The sequence below is a fragment of the Pecten maximus genome, chromosome 8 (assembly GCF_902652985.1).
Source record: "Pecten maximus chromosome 8, xPecMax1.1, whole genome shotgun sequence".
NCBI lineage: Eukaryota > Metazoa > Mollusca > Bivalvia > Pectinida > Pectinidae > Pecten > Pecten maximus.
In genome coordinates this window covers 45,783,000-45,803,163 of record NC_047022.1, presented here as the reverse complement: position 1 = coordinate 45,803,163, position 20,164 = coordinate 45,783,000, and the positions used below count along the sequence as shown (strand labels likewise).

General features: G+C 44.3%; 1 protein-coding gene across 14 annotated transcripts in view; it reads right to left on the bottom strand.

The window, feature by feature from the left end:
• LOC117333679 (RIMS-binding protein 2-like) overlaps positions 1 to 20,164 on the bottom strand; it is a 323,862-nt gene that overhangs the window by 247,128 nt on the left and 56,570 nt on the right. Inside the window, exon 1 of one of the 14 annotated variants that reach the window (XM_033893099.1) lies at positions 9,576 to 10,389. The exons of the other annotated variants lie outside the window; for them this stretch is intronic. Within the exon in view, the coding sequence (XP_033748990.1) occupies positions 9,576 to 9,695 (120 nt within the window). The 5' untranslated portion in view covers positions 9,696 to 10,389. Of the gene's footprint in view, positions 1 to 9,575; positions 10,390 to 20,164 lie in introns of those variants that run through there. 14 annotated transcript variants of the gene reach the window in all.

The following is a 20,164-nucleotide window of genomic DNA, read 5'->3' as shown; positions in this document are numbered from 1 at the left end:
CAAATGTTGTTGAATATCCTCAAACTATTGAATGCTCTGAAACCTGTGACATTTAAAATACTTTATACCTTGGAATAAAGTATCATGTACGACACCACCTACAGAAATCCTTCCACCTGTCTGATCAGTAAAGCGTCACCTTCATTGTTTATTCCATCTGTTCTACGACAACACCATGAACATTTACATGTGGCTGTCATGTTTTAAGTGACAAATGCTACATGTACAAATGTCTGTATTTCATCACCTACTGGTTTGGATTTTAGTTTTCTTTGGCCCAAAAAACTAATATGTCACATGACAGATGCATCAAACTACTTCTCATTAAAAACAAATCTGACAATTGAATGTATGCTCAACATAAAAAACCATGTTAGTTTACACAACAGCCATCATTACTGAGCAAGCTCTGGCCACCAAGTACACTTTAATAACAATATATTCAGTGCCGGTTGAGTTGAGAAGGCGGTTTAGATGTATTGAGGTTACATCTTTGTGATCTTGTCAGGATAGAAGATCATTACATTGTTGCTATAAGAGACTTGATTTTAATCTTATTTTTACTTCTCAAAATATTCTTATTATGCCTGGAAGATAAACTTTCACATCCTTCTAATATATCTAGTAATAGTGTAAGGTGTATAAATTATCTCCCCTTAATGATATATCTGGTCATTGTGTGAGGTGTATAAATTGTCTCCCCTTAATGATATCAATTGTCTCCCTTTAATGATATATATCTAGTCATTGTGAAAGGTGTATAAATGTTCTCCCTTTAACAATATATCTACTCATTGTGTATGGTACATAAAATATCTCCCCTTATTGATATACCTGGTCATTTTATATGGTATATAAATTATCTCCCCTTAATGATATTCCTGGTAATTGTGTATGGTACATAAATTATCTCCCCTTAATGATATATCTGGTAATTGGTGTATGGTATATAAATTATCTCCCCTTAATGATATACCTGGTAATTGGTGTATGGTATATAAATTATCTCCCCTTAATGATATACCTGGTAATTGGTGTATGGTACATAAATTATTTCCCCTTAATGATATACCTGGTCATTTTATATGGTATATAAATTGTCTCCCTTTAATGATATATCTGTTAATTGTGTATGGTACATAAATTATCTCCCTTTAATGATATATCTGTTAATTGTGTATGGTATATAAATTATCTCCCTTAATGATATACCTGGTCATTTTATATGGTATATAAATTGTCTCCCTTTAACATGTATATGGTACATGCATCATTGTCATAAATTAGAATTAAGTGTTTTGTTAGGACAATGTAACTTAACACTATCTATTTATATCATTCCACTACAGTCATCTATACAGTATGTGACATCTGTTGTCGTCAATATCTGTATAGTTTCAGGTCTTTATTATACAGATTACAGAACCTATTATCAACTTATTCAGTAAGAAAATCCTCAGTTAACATAGTTAACAATATTTCATAATTTCTGATAAATCATCTTAGTTCGACAACATTTTGGTGTCATATCAAAGTACCCATTATCAACAAGAAAACTCAGTTATATGGTTGGACTACAGAGAAAGGTGTATGCCAACATAGTTTATCATAAACCTAAACCATTTCTGGAGTTAGGATATTATTATGGTGTGTGTGAGGCACACATCCCAGGTCACTGACAAGTGCAGAATAATGTTATTTATCAAATTCTGACTTAGAGAGGTACAGGTATTACAGTCTAATTAAGATAAGGGAGAACCCTAGATTTCTATATCACAACCCAGGTGTTAATACCTTAAGGCTTTCATGTTTTTATGACAAGTTATTTATAACAAAAGGACAAAGATATATAATTATCTTTACTAAGGTAAATACCCTTGTAATTCACATCTCTAACCAAGGGCAAATTCACAGTCTACTGCTTCATACATAAATAAACCATGAAATATGTACCACAAAGAGGGATAGAAATGACAGTGCTTGGGCGTCACAGGACCAGCCGAGGGAGTTAAAGATAGGGGTATGGAGGGTAGGGGCATATAGGGAGGGATAAGGAGAGGGCAATGGAGGGAGGGGGTGTGGGCAGGGATAAGGAGAGGGCTGTGGAGGGAGGGGGGTATGGGCAGGGATAGGGAGAGGGCTGTGGAGGGAGGGGGTGTGGGCAGGGATAGGGAGAGGGCTGTGGAGGGAGGGGGTGTGGTCAGGGATAAGGAGAGGGCTGTGGAGGGAGGGGGTGTGGTCAGGGATAAGGAGAGGGCTGTGGAGGGAGGGGGTGTGGTCAGGGATAAGGAGAGGGCTGTGGAGGGAGGGGGTGTGGTCAGGGATAAGGAGAGGGCTGTGGAGGGAGGGGGTGTGGTCAGGGATAAGGACAGGGCAATGGAGGGAGGGGGTGTGGTCAGGGATAAGGACAGGGCTGTGGAGGGAGGGGGTGTGGGCAGGGATAAGGAGAGGGCTGTGGAGGGAGGGGGTATGGTCAGGGATAAGAAGAGGGCTGTGGAGGGAGGGGGTGTGGTCAGGGATAAGGAGAGGGCTGTGGAGGGAGGGGGTGTGGTCAGGGATAAGGACAGGGCAATGGAGGGAGGGGGTGTGGGCAGGGATAAGGACAGGGCAATGGAGGGAGGGGGTGTGGGCAGGGATAAGGACAGGGCAATGGAGGGAGGGGTTGTGGTCAGGGATAAGGACAGGGCAATGGAGGGAGGGGGTGTGGTCAGGGATAAGGACAGGGCAATGGAGGGAGGGGGTGTGGTCAGGGATAAGGACAGGGCAATGGAGGGAGGGGGTGTGGTCAGGGATAAGGACAGGGCAATGGAGGGAGGGGGGGTGGGCAGGGATAAGGACAGGGCAATGGAGGGAGGGGGGGGGGGTGGGCAGGGATAAGGAGAGGGCTGTGGAGGGAGGGGGTGTGGGCAGGGATAAGGACAGGGCAATGGAGGGAGGGGGTGTGGGCAGGGATAAGGACAGGGCAATGGAGGGAGGGGGTGTGGTCAGGAATAAGGACAGGGCAATGGAGGGAGGGGGTGTGGTCAGGAATAAGGACAGGGCAATGGAGGGAGGGGGTGTGGTCAGGGATAAGGACAGGGCAATGGAGGGAGGGGGTGTGGGCAGGGATAGGGAGAGGGCTGTGGAGGGAGGGGGTGTGGGCAGGGATAGGGAGAGGGCTGTGGAGGGAGGGGGTGTGGTCAGGGATAAGGACAGGGCAATGGAGGGAGGGGGTGTGGGCAGGGATAAGGAGAGGGCTGTGGAGGGAGGGGGGTATGGGCAGGGATAGGGAGAGGGCTGTGGAGGGAGGGGGTGTGGGCAGGGATAGGGAGAGGGCTGTGGAGGGAGGGGGTGTGGGCAGGGATAAGGAGAGGGCTGTGGAGGGAGGGGGTGTGGGCAGGGATAAGGACAGGGCAATGGTGGAGGGGGTGTGGTCAGGAATAAGGACAGGGCAATGGAGGGAGGGGGTGTGGTCAGGAATAAGGACAGGGCAATGGAGGGAGGGGGTGTGGTCAGGGATAAGGACAGGGCAATGGAGGGAGGGGGTGTGGGCAGGGATAGGGAGAGGGCTGTGGAGGGAGGGGGTGTGGGCAGGGATAGGGAGAGGGCTGTGGAGGGAGGGGGTGTGGTCAGGGATAAGGACAGGGCAATGGAGGGAGGGGGTGTGGGCAGGGATAAGGAGAGGGCTGTGGAGGGAGGGGGGTATGGGCAGGGATAGGGAGAGGGCTGTGGAGGGAGGGGGTGTGGGCAGGGATAGGGAGAGGGCTGTGGAGGGAGGGGGTGTGGTCAGGGATAAGGAGAGGGCTGTGGAGGGAGGGGGTGTGGTCAGGGATAAGGAGAGGGCTGTGGAGGGAGGGGGTGTGGTCAGGGATAAGGAGAGGGCTGTGGAGGGAGGGGTGTGGCCAGGGATAAGGAGAGAGCTGTGGATGTTGGAAGATCTGGGCAGAGATAAAGAGAGGTGGTATGGAGGGGGCAAGGGGTATATGTATGTATTGGTGAGAAGCATTCACTTGGGATGTGAACAGGGATAAGGAGAAGGGATTATTCTATGTGTAGGTGAGGTTATTGATTAGGAAAGCATACAATTCTAGATGACAATAAGTTTGGGATAATTCATTAAGGAGAGGTGATACTGAGTGATGTATGACAAAAGATCCCAGGCTGTCTGCACTGAAGAACAAATTGTCTGCCAACATACTTTGTACTTGTGTTGGTAACAAACTGGCCTTACCTTGAGCAGTTGTTGTGGGAGACAATAGTAATGATGAATGTGAAGGTAAGTTGCTGACCTATTCAGTGACAGTGCCCCTAAATACAGACACTAAGTATAGACACATCCCACAACAGAAGTCTATTGTAAACATTTTTCTGATCTATTTATAGATTTCTGTTATTACTTTCAATAAATCATTTTCCCAAACAATGCCTGGATGGTCCTATTCTTTACTGGGGTGCTACATAAACTATCCATATCCTTTCCCTCCGAACCTGAGGCCTGTGAGATTGTGGCCAAGCACTGCGAGATATTATCACAGACCTGTACAGCTATACCCTATGACAACATGTGAGACTGTGGTCAAGCACTGCGAGATATTATCACAGGCCTGTAGAACTATACCCATATGACAACATGTGAGACTATGATCCACCAATGAACTCGAGATTCCATGGCTCTGAGAGTCAGAACCTGTGTAAATGGCTGTGAGAGTTTGAACCATGGCTGTGAGAGTCTGAATCATAGCTATGGTAGTCTGAACCAAGGCTGTGACAGTCTGAACCATGGCTGTGACAGTCTGAACCATGGCTGTGACAGTCTGAACCATGGCTATGACAGTCTGAACCATGGCTGTGAGAGTCTGAACCAAGGCTGTGACTGTCTGAACCACGGCTGTGACAGTCTGAACCACGGCTGTGACAGTCTGAACCATGGCTGTGACAGTCTGAACCAAGGCTGTGACAGTCTGAACCAAGGCTGTGAGAGTCTGAACCAAGGCTGTGACTGTCTGAACCACGGCTGTGACAGTCTGAACCATGGCTGTGAGAGTCTGAACCAAGGCTGTGACAGTCTGAACCATGGCTGTGACAGTCTGAACAATGGCTATGACAGTCTGAACCATGGCTATGACAGTCTGAACCATGGCTGTGAGAGTCTGAACCAAGGCTGTGACTGTCTGAACCACGGCTGTGACAGTCTGAACCATGGCTGTGAGAGTCTGAACCAAGGCTGTGACAGTCTGAACCATGGCTGTGACAGTCTGAACAATGGCTATGACAGTCTGAACCATGGCTGTGAGAGTCTGAAACATGGCTGTGAGATCCTGAACCATGGCTGTGACAGTCTGAACCATGGCTGTGACAGTCTGAACCATGGCTGTGATAGTCTGAACCAAGTCTGTGATAGTCTGAACCATGGCTGTGACAGTCTGAACCATGGCTGACAGTCTGAACCATGGCTGTGACAGTCTGAACCATGGCTGTGACAGTCTGAACCAAGGCTGTGAGTCTCAACCATGGCTGTGACAGTCTGAACCAAGGCTGTGACAGTCTGAACCATGGCTGTGACTGTCTGAACCATGGCTGTGACAGTCTGAACCTAGGCTGTGAGAGTCTGAACCATGGCTGTGAGATCCTGAACCAAGGCTGTGACAGTCTGAACCATGGCTGTGACAGTCTGAACCATGGCTGTGACAGTCTGAACCATGGCTGTGACGTACAGTCTGAACCATGGCTGTGAGAGTCTGAACCATGGCTGTGACAGTCTGAACCATGGCTGTGACAGTCTGAACCATGGCTGTGACCGTCTGAACCATGGCTGTGACAGTCTGAACCATGGCTGTGACAGTCTTAACCATGGCTGTGACAGTCTGAACCATGGCTGTGACCGTCTGAACCATGGCTGTGACAGTCTGAACCATGGCTGTGACAGTCTGAACCATGGCTGTGACAGTCTGAACCAAGGCTGTGACCGTCTGAACCATGGCTGTGACAGTCTGAACCAAGGCTGTGACTGTCTGAACTATGGCTGTGACAGTCTTAACCATGGCTCTGAACCATGGCTGTGACAGTCTGAACCAAGGCTGTGACAGTCTGAACCATGGCTGTGACGTACAGTCTGAACCATGGCTATGACAGTCTGAACCAAGGCTGTGATAGTCTGAACCATGGCTGTGACAGTCTGAACCATGGCTGACAGTCTGAACCATGGCTGTGACAGTCTGAACCATGGCTGTGACAGTCTGAACCAAGGCTGTGAGTCTCAACCATGGCTGTGAGAGTCTGAACCATGGCTGTGGCAGTCTGAACCAAGGCTGTGACAGTCTGAACCATGGCTGTGACAGTCTGAACCATGGCTGTGACAGTCTGAACCATGGCTGTGATAGTCTGAACCAAGTCTGTGATAGTCTGAACCATGGCTGTGACAGTCTGAACCATGGCTGACAGTCTGAACCATGGCTGTGACAGTCTGAACCATGGCTGTGACAGTCTGAACCATGGCTGTGACAGTCTGAACCATGGCTGTGACAGTCTGAACCATGGCTGTGACAGTCTGAACCATGGCTGTGACAGTCTGAACCATGGCTGTGACAGTCTGAACCATGGCTGTGGTAGTCTGAACCACGGCTGTGACAGTCTGAACCATGGCTGTGACAGTCTGAACCATGGCTGTGATAGTCTGAACCATGGCTGTGAGTCTCAACCATGGCTGTGACAGTCTGAACCAAGGCTGTGACAGTCTGAACCAAGGCTGTGACAGTCTGAACCATGGCTGTGACCGTCTGAACCATGGCTGTGAGAGTCTGAACTATGGCTGTGACAGTCTGAACCACTGCTGTGACAGTCTGAACCAAGGCTGTGACCTACAGTCTGAACCATGGCTGTGAGAGTCTGAACCACGGCTGTGACAGTCTGAACCATGGCTGTGACCTACAGTCTGAACCATGGCTGTGACGTACAGTCTGAACCATGGCTGTGACAGTCTGAACCAAGGCTGTGACAGTCTGAACCATGGCTGTGACAGTCTGAACCAAGGCTGTGATAGTCTGAACCATGGCTGTGACAGTCTGAACCATGGCTGTGACCTACAGTCTGAACCATGGCTGTGACAGTCTGAACCATGGCTGTGACCTACAGTCTGAACCATGGCTGTGACGTACAGTCTGAACCATGGCTGTGACAGTCTGAACCATGGCTGTGACAGTCTTAACCAAGGCTGTGACAGTCTGAACCATGGCTGTGACCTACAGTCTGAACCATGGCTGTGACAGTCTGAACCATGGCTATGACAGTCTGAACCAAGGCTGTGACCGTCTGAACCATGGCTGTGACAGTCTGAACCAAGGCTGTGACAGTCTGAACCATGGCTGTGACAGTCTGAACCAAGGCTGTGAGTCTCAACCATGGCTGTGACAGTCTGAACCAAGGCTGTGACAGTCTGAACCATGGCTGTGACTGTCTGAACCATGGCTGTGACAGTCTGAACCAAGGCTGTGAGAGTCTGAACCATGGCTGTGAGATCCTGAACCAAGGCTGTGACAGTCTGAACCATGGCTGTGACAGTCTGAACCAAGGCTGTGAGAGTCTGAACCATGGCTGTGACAGTCTGAACCATGGCTGTGACGTACAGTCTGAACCATGGCTGTGAGAGTCTGAACCATGGCTGTGACAGTCTGAACCATGGCTGTGACAGTCTGAACCATGGCTGTGACAGTCTGAACCATGGCTGTGACAGTCTTAACCATGGCTGTGACAGTCTGAACCAAAGCTGTGACAGTCTGAACCAAGGCTGTGACTGTCTGAACTATGGCTGTGACAGTCTGAACCATGGCTGTAACAGTCTGAACCAAGGCTGTGACAGTCTGAACCATGGCTGTGACAGTCTGAACCATGGCTGTGACAGTCTGAACCAAGGCTGTGACAGTCTGAACCATGGCTGTGACAGTCTGAACCATGGCTGTGACAGTCTGAACCAAGGCTGTGACAGTCTGAACCATGGCTGTGACAGTCTTAACCAAGGCTGTGACAGTCTGAACCATGGCTGTGACGTACAGTCTGAACCATGGCTGTGACAGTCTGAACCATGGCTGTGACAGTCTGAACCAAGGCTGTGACAGTCTGAACCAAGGCTGTGACAGTCTGAACCATGGCTGTGACAGTCTGAACCAAGGCTGTGACAGTCTGAACCATGGCTGTGACAGTCTGAACCAAGGCTGTGACAGTCTGAACCATGGCTGTGACAGTCTGAACCATGGCTGTGACAGTCTGAACCAAGGCTGTGACAGTCTGAACCATGGCTGTGACAGTCTGAACCAATGGCTGTGGACAGTCTGAACCATGGCTGTGACAGTCTGAACCAAGGCTGTGACAGTCTGAACCATGGCTGTGACAGTCTGAACCATGGCTGTGACAGTCTGAACCAAGGCTGTGACAGTCTGAACCATGGCTGTGACAGTCTGACCATGGCTGTGACAGTCTGAACCATGGCTGTGACAGTCTGAACCATGGCTGTGACAGTCTGAACCATGGCTGTGACAGTCTGAACCATGGCTGTGACAGTCTGAACCAAGGCTGTGACAGTCTGAACCATGGCTGTGACGTACAGTCTGAACCATGGCTATGACAGTCTGAACCAAGGCTGTGATAGTCTGAACCATGGCTGTGACAGTCTGAACCATGGCTGACAGTCTGAACCATGGCTGTGACAGTCTGAACCAAGGCTGTGAGTCTCAACCATGGCTGTGAGAGTCTGAACCATGGCTGTGACAGTCTGAACCAAGGCTGTGACAGTCTGAACCATGGCTGTGACAGTCTGAACCATGGCTGTGACAGTCTGAACCATGGCTGTGATAGTCTGAACCAAGTCTGTGATAGTCTGAACCATGGCTGTGACAGTCTGAACCATGGCTGACAGTCTGAACCATGGCTGTGACAGTCTGAACCATGGCTGTGACAGTCTGAACCATGGCTGTGACAGTCTGAACCATGGCTGTGACAGTCTGAACCATGGCTGTGACAGTCTGAACCATGGCTGTGACAGTCTGAACCATGGCTGTGACAGTCTGAACCATGGCTGTGGTAGTCTGAACCACGGCTGTGACAGTCTGAACCATGGCTGTGACAGTCTGAACCATGGCTGTGACAGTCTGAACCATGGCTGTGAGTCTGAACCATGGCTGTGACAGTCTGAACCAAGTCTGTGATAGTCTGAACCATGGCTGTGAGTCTCAACCATGGCTGTGACAGTCTGAACCAAGGCTGTGACAGTCTGAACCAAGGCTGTGACAGTCTGAACCATGGCTGTGACCGTCTGAACCATGGCTGTGAGAGTCTGAACTATGGCTGTGACAGTCTGAACCACGGCTGTGACAGTCTGAACCAAGGCTGTGACCTACAGTCTGAACCATGGCTGTGACGTACAGTCTGAACCAAGGCTGTGACAGTCTGAACCATGGCTGTGACAGTCTGAACCATGGCTGTGACAGTCTGAACCATGGCTGTGACAGTCTGAACCACGGCTGTGACTGTCTGAACCATGGCTGTGACAGTCTGAACCATGGCTGTGACCGTCTGAACTATGGCTGTGAGAGTTGTTTGCCTACCTGTGTTTGTGTTACAGTGCCCAGATTATAGGGTACATAGACAGGTACTCGCTCATCCTCCTCCTCATACCGCTGTTTCTGTCGGGCGGAACTCGATCTCTCCAACATACATTCCTGCATGGTGCCACACAGGTGAGATGTATCAACACTACACCAAATCTGACCACCGGTCTAGAAATCCAGACACAGAAAAATTAATCCAGTATAAGAATTTCACTGCCAATCACAACATCACTGTAAACTGCCTTATCTGTATCACACCATAACAATCATCCTGTGTTGGTCTGTGTATATCCAGTGTGTCTCCCGATCCTCACCACAGAAATCCTCGCCCTATCTTTAGGATAACAACATACCTGGATGGCCAGGTATATCCTCACCTTCTCAGTGACACAACTTCCGTGAACAGGTAAAAAGTTGACAGGTATGTGATTAATGATCAAGTTAAGTCATTGGTCAGTTACATGTATAATATGTCCAGTATGTATGTTAACCCAGACAACTGTCTATTAAAACTGACCATCACTGCTGTAATCTGACATCAGCAGATGAGAGAGTCATGTTAAAACAAACTTTGTAAACTCCAGTTATCTCCCTTGGGGCTGAGGTTAGTGTAAAAGTTTTGTCAGGTGAATTCAGGTGTCACAATCCTACCTGGTCAAGCTACCTGTGCTGTAGTCACAACGAAAGGACAGGTATTCAAAGGATGAAAAACACTCAGTGCACAGTTACTCGTTATAACACCTGTGCATACAGGTAAAGAGAGAGGTTGAGGGAATACCAGTGAGTTTACCTGTCCCACTCTGTCCAGAGGGGCATACCTGGGCCCATTCAAGCCTTCTACTATAGCCTATGTGCACTGATGTCATGCATGAGTGCACACCTAATTGTGAGGCCCCTACAGGGTTTACCCAATACACCAAGATAACAATACAGGTAAATATTCACCATGGACAAATACATCAATAAACTGATTCTCAATGAACGCGTTTAAGAGGCATCAAGATATGTTAAGGATACACACACTGATCTATATACTGAAACCTGACATATATATCTACATACTGTACCAGGCCACTCCGTGTACAAAGGAAACATCATGACAGTACAAATTGTTTACGAGTACAAAAGAACACAATTCTAAACTTGTCACACTGTTGAATTAACAACAAGAGATCCCAGAGGGATCTTGGCGCCCACCATTGAATGATCTTTATAGGTTCCATGTCAGATTGATCTTTTCTCTACTTTTCCCTTCCTCTAAGTCTTACTAATCTGTGTAAATTCAGAAACAGCCCTCTAGTACTTTTCAAACAAGGGAAACCTATATATAAAATTTAAGATTTAGCGATAATGGCCGTCTGTCGGCCATGTTGTTTTCGGATTGGTCCCAAAATGCAACACCAGGGACCAAGGGGAACCTACATATGAAATTTGAGAAAGATCCCTTCAGTACCTTCTGTAAAATAGCGATAACAAACTTCAATTGTCAAAATACAAGATGGCTGCCTGTCGGCCAGGTTGTTTTCTGACTGGTCTCAAAATGCAATATGCATAACTAGGCACCGAGGGAAACCTACATATGAAGTTTGAGAACGATCCCTTCATTACTTTCTGAGAAATAGCGATAACAAACTTCAATTGTCAAAATCCAAGATCGCTGCCTGTCGGCCATGTTATTTTCCGTTTGGTCTCAAAAATGCAATATGCATAACTAGGCACCAAGAGGAACCTATATATGAAATTTGAGAAAGATCTCTTCAGTACATTCTGAGAAATAGCGATAACAAACTTCAATTGTCAAAATCCAAGATGGCTGCCTGTCGGCCATGTTGTTTTCCAATAGGTCTCAAAATGCGATATGCATAACTAGGCACCAAGGGAAACATACATATGAAATTTGAGAAAGATCTCTTCAGTACATTCTGAGAAATAGCGATAACAAACTTCAATTGTCAAAATCCAAGATGGCTGCCTGTCGGCCATGTTGTTTTCCGATTGGTCTCAAAATGCAATATGCATAACTTGGTACCAAGGGGAACCTACATATGAAATTTGAGAAAGATCCCTTCAGTACTTTCTGAGAAATAGCAATAACAAACTTCAATTGTCAAAATCCAAGATGGCTGCCTGTCGGCCATGTTGTTTTCCGATTGGTCCCAAAATGCAATATGCATAACTAGGCACCAAGGGGATGCTACATATGAAATGTGAGAAAGATCCCGTCAGTGCATTCTGAGAAATAGCGATAACAAACTTCAATTGTCAAAATCCAAGATGGCTGCCTGTCGGCCATGTTGTTTTTTTGATTGGTCTCAAAATACAATATGCATAACTTGGTACCAAGGGGAACCTACATATGAAATTTGAGAAAGATCCCTTCAGTACTTTCTGAGAAATAGCAATAACAAACTTCAATTGTCAAAATCCAAGATGGCTGCCTGTCGGCCATGTTGTTTTCCGATTGGTCCCAAAATGCAATATGCATAACTAGGCACCAAGGGGATGCTACATATGAAATGTGAGAAAGATCTCGTCAGTGCATTCTGAGAAATAGCAATAACAAACTTCAATTGTCAAAATCCAAGATGGCTGCCTGTCGGCCATGTTGTTTTTTTGATTGGTCTCAAAATGCAATATGCATAACTTGGTACCAAGGGGAACCTACATATGAAATTTGAGAAAGATCCCTTCAGTACTTTCTGCGAAATAGCAATAACAAACTTCAATTGTCAAAATCCAAGATGGCTGCCTGTCGGCCATGTTGTTTTCCGATTGGTCCAAAAATGCAATATGCATAACTAGGCACCAAGGGGATGCTACATATGAAATGTGAGAAAGATCTCGTCAGTGCATTCTGAGAAATAGCGATAACAAACTTCAATTGTCAAAATCCAAGATGGCTGCCTGTCGGCCATGTTGTTTTTTTGATTGGTCTCAAAATGCAATATGCATAACTTGGTACCAAGGGGAACCTACATATGAAATTTGAGAAAGATCCCTTCAGTACTTTCTGCGAAATAGCAATAACAAACTTCAATTGTCAAAATCCAAGATGGCTGCCTGTCGGCCATGTTGTTTTCCGATTGGTCCCAAAATGCAATATGCATAACTAGGCACCAAGGGGATGCTACATATGAAATGTGAGAAAGATCTCGTCAGTGCATTCTGAGAAATAGCGATAACAAACTTCAATTGTCAAAATCCAAGATGGCTGCCTGTCGGCCATGTTGTTTTTTTGATTGGTCTCAAAATGCAATATGCATAACTTGGTACAAAGGGGAACCTACATATGAAATTTGAGAAAGATCCCTTCAGTACATTCTGAGAAATAGCAATAACAAACTTCAATTGTCAAAATCCAAGATGGCTGCCTGTCGGCCATGTTGTTTTGCGATTGGTCTCAAAATGCGATATGCATAACTAGGCACCAAGGGGAACCTACATATGAAATTTGAGAAAGATCCCTTCAGTACTTTCTGAGAAATAGCGATAACAAACTTCAATTGTCAAAATCCAAGATGGCTGCCTGTCGGCCATGTTGCTTTCAGATTGGTCTCAAAATGCAATATGCATAACTAGACACCAAGGGGAACATACATCTGAAATTTGAGAAAGATCCCTTCAGTACTTTCTGAGAAATAGCGATAACAAACTTCAATTGTCAAAATCCAAGATGGCTGCCTGTCGGCCATGTTGTTTTCCGATAGGTCTCAAAATGCGATATGCATAACTAGGTACCAAGGGGAACCTACATATGAAATTTGAGAAAGATCCCTTCAGCACTTTCTGAGAAATAGCGATAACAAGAATTGTTTACGGACGGACGGACGGACGGACGGACGGACGGACGGAGGGACGGACGGACGGAGGGACGGACGGACGGACGACGGACCACGGACGCAGGGCGATTTGAATAGCCCACCATCTGATGATGGTGGGCTAAAAAACTATACAATCACATCTTTAGGAATATAACATTCTACATATATAGAACGAGAGATTAAGTAAAAAAGAAAAATATGCAACTCATCTTAACATAAAAATATCATTATTGGAACCTTTTTGATGTTAGTATATCACTCATGGAAAGTTGTGCTGGAGACAGTTCCTGTCTGTCATCGATCCCCAGGTACAACTATAGGTTAGATGGTGTTAACACAGGTATTATAGACCAGTTCCTGTCTGTCATCGATCCCCAGGTACAACTATATGTTACATGGTGTTAACACAGTATTATAGGACAGTTCTTGTCTATCATCGATCCCCAGGTACAACTATAGGTTAGATGGTGTTAACACAGGTATTATAGGACAGTTCCTGTCTGTCATCGATCCCCAGGTACAACTACAGGTTACATGGTGTAAACACAGGTATTATAGGACAGTTCCTGTCTATCATCGATCCCCAGGTACAACTATAGATTACATGGTGTTAACACAGGTATTATAGGACAGTTCCTGTCTGTCATCGATCCCCTGGTACAACTATATGTTACATGGTGTTAACACAGTATTATAGGACAGTTCCTGTCTGTCATCGATCACCAGGTACAACTATAGGTTACATGGTGTTAACACAGGTATTATAGGACAGTTCCTGCCTGTCATCGATCCCCAGGTACAACTACAGGTTACATGGTGTTAACACAGGTATTATAGGACAGTTCCTGTCTGTCATCGATCCCCAGGTACAACTACAGGTTACATGGTGTTAACACAGGTATTATAGGACAGTTCCTGTCTGTCATCGATCCCCTGGTACAACTATATGTTACATGGTGTTAACACAGGTATTATAGGACAGTTCCTGTCTGTCATCGATCCCCAGGTACAACTATAGATTACATGGTGTTAACACAGGTATTATAGGACAGTTCCTGTCTGTCATCGATCCCCTGGTACAACTATATGTTACATGGTGTTAACACAGTATTATAGGACAGTTCCTGTCTGTCATCGATCCCCAGGTACAACTACAGGTTACATGGTGTTAACACAGGTATTATAGGACAGTTCCTGTCTGTCATCGATCCCCAGGTACAACTACAGGTTACATGGTGTTAACACAGGTATTATAGGACAGTTCCTGTCTGTCATCGATCCCCAGGTACAACTACAGGTTACATGGTGTTAACACAGGTATTATAGGACAGTTCCTGTCTGTCATCGATCCCCAGGTACAACTACAGGTTACATGGTGTTAACACAGGTATTATAGGACAGTTCCTGTCTGTCATCGATCCCCAGGTACAACTATAGGTTAGATGGTGTTAACACAGGTATTATAGGACAGTTACTGTCTGTCATCGATCCCCAGGTACAACTACAGGTTACATGGTGTTAACACAGTATTATAGGACAGTTCTTGTCTGTCATCGATCCCCAGGTACAACTATAGGTTACATGGTGTTAACACAGGTATTATAGGACAGTTCCTGTCTGTCATCGATCCCCAGGTACAACTATAGGTTACATGGTGTTAACACAGGTATTATAGGACAGTTCCTGTCTGTCATCGATCCCCAGGTACAACTATATGTTACATGGTGTTAACACAGGTATTATAGGACAGTTCCTGTCTGTCATCTATCCCCAGGTACAACTATATGTTACATGGTGTTAACACAGGTATTATAGGACAGTTACTGTCTGTCATCTATCCCCAGGTACAACTATATGTTACATGGTGTTAACACAGGTATTATAGGACAGTTCCTGTCTGTCATCGATCCCCAGGTACAACTACAGGTTACATGGTGTTAACACAGGTATTATAGGACAGTTCCTGTCTGTCATCTATCCCCAGGTACAACTATAGGTTACATGGTGTTAACACAGTATTATAGGACAGTTCCTGTCTGTCATCGATCCCCAGGTACAACTACAGGTTACATGGTGTTAACACAGGTATTATAGGACAGTTCCTGTCTGTCATCGATCCCCAGGTACAACTACAGGTTACATGGTGTTAACACAGGTATTATAGGACAGTTCCTGTCTGTCATCGATCACCAGGTACAACTATAGGTTACATGGTGTTAACACAGGTATTATAGGACAGTTCCTGTCTGTCATCGATCCCCAGGTACAACTACAGGTTACATGGTGTTAACACAGTATTATAGGACAGTTCCTGTCTGTCATCGATCCCCAGGTACAACTACAGGTTACATGGTGTTAACACAGGTATTATAGGACAGTTCCTGTCTGTCATCGATCCCCAGGTACAACTACAGGTTACATGGTGTAAACACGTATTAAAGGCCACACTCTGCTGCTATGTATTCAGTCCTTTAAAATGTCACCTTATTCTTTTGGTTAAGAAATCATTAAATTATTGATCTACAGTGTCAATTTTCAGGTCTTGTTATACTTAGCTAAAAAATGGTATCAGATTTTGTTTGGTTTGGTTTCGTATATTGTTTAGTGTCCTATCAACAGGTAACGTCATTTAAGGACAGATGCATGCATTTTGTTTGGTTTGGTTTAGTATTAACGTGCTATTAACAGCTAATGTCATTTAAGGACGGCCTCCCGTGTATGTGATATGCATGCGTGTGGTGAGTGCATATGTGTTTTGGAAGGCTGCAGCATGTCTGGAATTTTGCCGATTTATAGTGCTACCTCACCGAAGCATACTGCCAAAGACAACCAGCAGGACCCCCAAATTAATGGGGAAATTGTTAGGTATTAAAGCACTAACTTATTTTAACCCTCTGCCACATGTAAGCGCCTCTGGACGCCTTTACCCCTTGCCACATGTAAGCGCTTCCTGACGCCTTTGCATTATCTCCATGTAAGCACTTCTCGACGCCTCTACGTTATCTCAATGTAAGCGCCTCTCGACGCCATGCCGGTTCGGTAAACTTAGACATGGAAAATCCCGTGATTGAGAGCGACACCTATCTGGAAATCCCTGATACTATTTTAAGAAAATATCAATGCATCGACCAATCAGATTTGTACACGTCATTCATACGAAAGTTTTTGAATAAATTAACCTAGAAAGTGTGAGTCATGAGTGTAGAAAAGTGTGACAACAACGAGGCGTGATAGCGTCTGTGGCTACGATTTTGCGCGACATTTTTGACGACGATGATGATAATTTAGAGTTCGATGGCTTTGGACCTGAAGACATTGAGTCAGATATTGATCTTAACGATGTTCTAAATGAACTGTCAACAGATAACGAGTCCGAGAATGAGGACGAACGGCGACTAGTTGTACTGCCGCCATTAGGTAATGTTGACCGAGATTTTTCGCCGATCACAGTAAATGATTTTGTTAGGGAAACGGGGCCAGTACTTCCAGAAAATTTTGATATTGATATTGCAAGTCCCATTGATTATTTCTACCTTTTCTTCAATGAGAATCAGTTTTCCGCCATAGCTCGACACACTAATAACTACGCTCGCTGGCATTTGAAAAACGAAGGTAGATTTGACCCAAAATGGTCGGATACACATTCCTTCGTCACGACATCGGATATAAAATATTCTAGGCTTAGGCCTGAACTGTTGAAACATTCTTGTGAAAACTTTGAAAATTCAGTTTGTTTCATTTGGGAGTTAATGTTGAATCATTTCATGTACAGGAATTCAATGAATTATAAATTACATTGTCAAAATATTTTGAAATTTGTCTGCTCTGTTTGTATACAGCTGATTTCGTGGTTATGTGTTGTTGGTTTTATAAAGAAAATAGCACAGAATTAAAATTTAAGAAATTCTGAACATAATTGTAACTTACTAAAAATGTCTAAAACAACTATTTCACTTTCAAAATTAGGTTTAGAAAAATTAATCAAAACAAAGCTTAATTTCTCAAAAACTGCCATTGAGATGGTGTGTGTACATTTCAGTCAGCGCAATAATGTTACATTGCAACAATGTATCTTTGCACTATTGGCACAGAGTGCTGAAGTGTTATAACCTGCATGTGGCAAAGGGTTAAAGTGAGTGCTATATACATCAAAATGAATTGTCTAACATCGTGTGCATACTTGTTCAAAGATAATTGTTCTAATGCTTTCAAACGATTTTGTAGACTTTAATTTGACTTCATCGTGCAATTTTTGATTAATCTGAAAATAGTATTACTATCTCCTTTAACTTCCCTATATATCTCGGTAGCACGTGGCTGTTACATCATCGTATACACACGGCTAACTTCCTGTTACATCATCGTATACACACGGCTAACTTCCTGTTACATCATCGTATACACACGGCTAACTTCCTGTTACATCATCGTATACACACGGCTAACCTCCTGTTACATCATCGTATACACACGGCTAACTTCCTGTTACATCATCGTATACACACGGCTAACCTCCTGTTACATCATCGTATACACACGGCTAACTTCCTGTTACATCATCGTATACACACGGCTAACTTCCTGTTACATCATCGTATACACACGGCTAACTTCCTGTTACATCATCGTATACACACGGCTAACTTCCTGTTACATCATCGTATACACACGGCTAACTTCCTGTTACATCATCGTATACACACGGCTAACTTCCTGTGACATCATCGTATACACACGGCTAACTTCCTGTACCATCATCGTATACACACGGCTAACTTCCTGTTACATCATCGTATACACACGGCTAACTTCCTGTTACATCATCGTATACACACGGCTAACTTCCTGTTACATCATCGTATACACACGGCCAACTTCCCGTTACATCATCGTATACACACGGCTAACTTCCCGTTACATCATCGTATACACACGGCTAACTTCCCGTTACATCATCGTATACACACGACTAACTTCCTGTTACATCATCGTATACACACGGCTAACTTCCTGTGACATATCTTTATCAATATCCCAGATCAATGATGATTTTGAAAACCTTGGACCATACAGTAAATTGAATTAACACCTAATTAGATGTTTTAAGAGAAGTGACCTTATGTCAATATAAAATGATCCGGTGTATTTACTCTGAGTAGACTAGACACATGATGTCAAGGCTTTCAGTCATTATGACTAATGTTTAGAGCCCTTTGGCCATTCAATGTGTGGTCACCACTCATGAATTATAAACAGTAATAACACATTCACTTATCATACATCTGTCAATGAGGTGGGAATTATCACAATAATCTGTAACATACAACTATCAATAAGGTGGGAATTATTACAATAATCTGTAACATACATCTGTCAATGAGGTGGGAATTATCACAATAATCTGTAACATACAGCTGTCAATGAGGTGGGAATTATCACAATAATCTGTAACATACAGCTGTCAATGAGGTAAGAATTATCACAATAATCTGTAACATACATCTGTCAATGAGGTGGGAATTATCACAATAATCTGTAACATACATCTGTCAATGAGGTGGGAATTATCATAATAATCTGTAACATACAACTGTCAATGAGGTGCTAATTATCACAATAATCTGTAACATACAGGCTGTCAATGAGGTGGGAATTATCACAATAATCTGTAACATACAGCTGTCAATGAGGTGCTTATTATCACAATAATCTGTAACATACAACTGTCAATGAGGTGGGAATTATCACAATAATCTGTAACATACAGCTGTCAATGAGGTGGGAATTATCACAATAATCTGTAACATACAGCTGTCAATGAGGTGGGAATTATCACAATAATCTGTAACATACAACTGTCAATGAGGTGGGAATTATCACAATAATCTCCTGTAACATACATCTGTCAATGAGGTGGGAATTATCACAATAATCTGTAACATACAGCTGTCAATGAGGTGGGAATTATCACAATAATCTCCTGTAACATACAGCTGTCAATAAGGTGGGAATTATCACAATAATCTGTATCATACAGCTGTCAATGAGATGGGAATTATCACAATAATCTGTAACATACAGCTGTCAATGAGGTGGGAATTTTCACAATAATCTCCTGTAACATACAGCTGTCAATGAGGTGGGAATTATCACAATAATCTGTAACATACAGCTGTCAATGAGGTGGGAATTATCACAATAATCTGTAACATACATCTGTCAATGAGGTGGGAATTATCACAATAATCTGTAACATACAGCTGTCAATGAGGTGGGAATTATCACAATAATCTGTAGCATACAGCTGTCAATGAGGTGGGAATTATCACAATAATCTGTAACATACAGCTGTCAATGAGGTGGGAATTATCACAATAATCTGTAACATACAGCTGTCAATGAGGTGGGAATTATCACAATAATCTGTAGCATACAGCTGTCAATGAGGTGGGAATTATCACAATAATCTGTAACATACAGCTGTCAATGAGGTGGGAATTATCACAATAATCTGTAACATACAGCTGTCAATGAGGTGACCAAATAATGGAAGCTATATAGACCCAGGCAGTGACCAAATAATGGAAGCTATATAGACCCAGATAGTGACCAATTAATGGAAGCTACATACACCCAGGCAGTGACAACTTAATGGAAGCTATATAGACCCAGGCAGTGACCAAATAATGGAAGCTTTAAAGACCCAGGCAGTGACCAATTAATGAAAGCTATATAGACCCAGACAGTGACCAATTAATGGAAGCT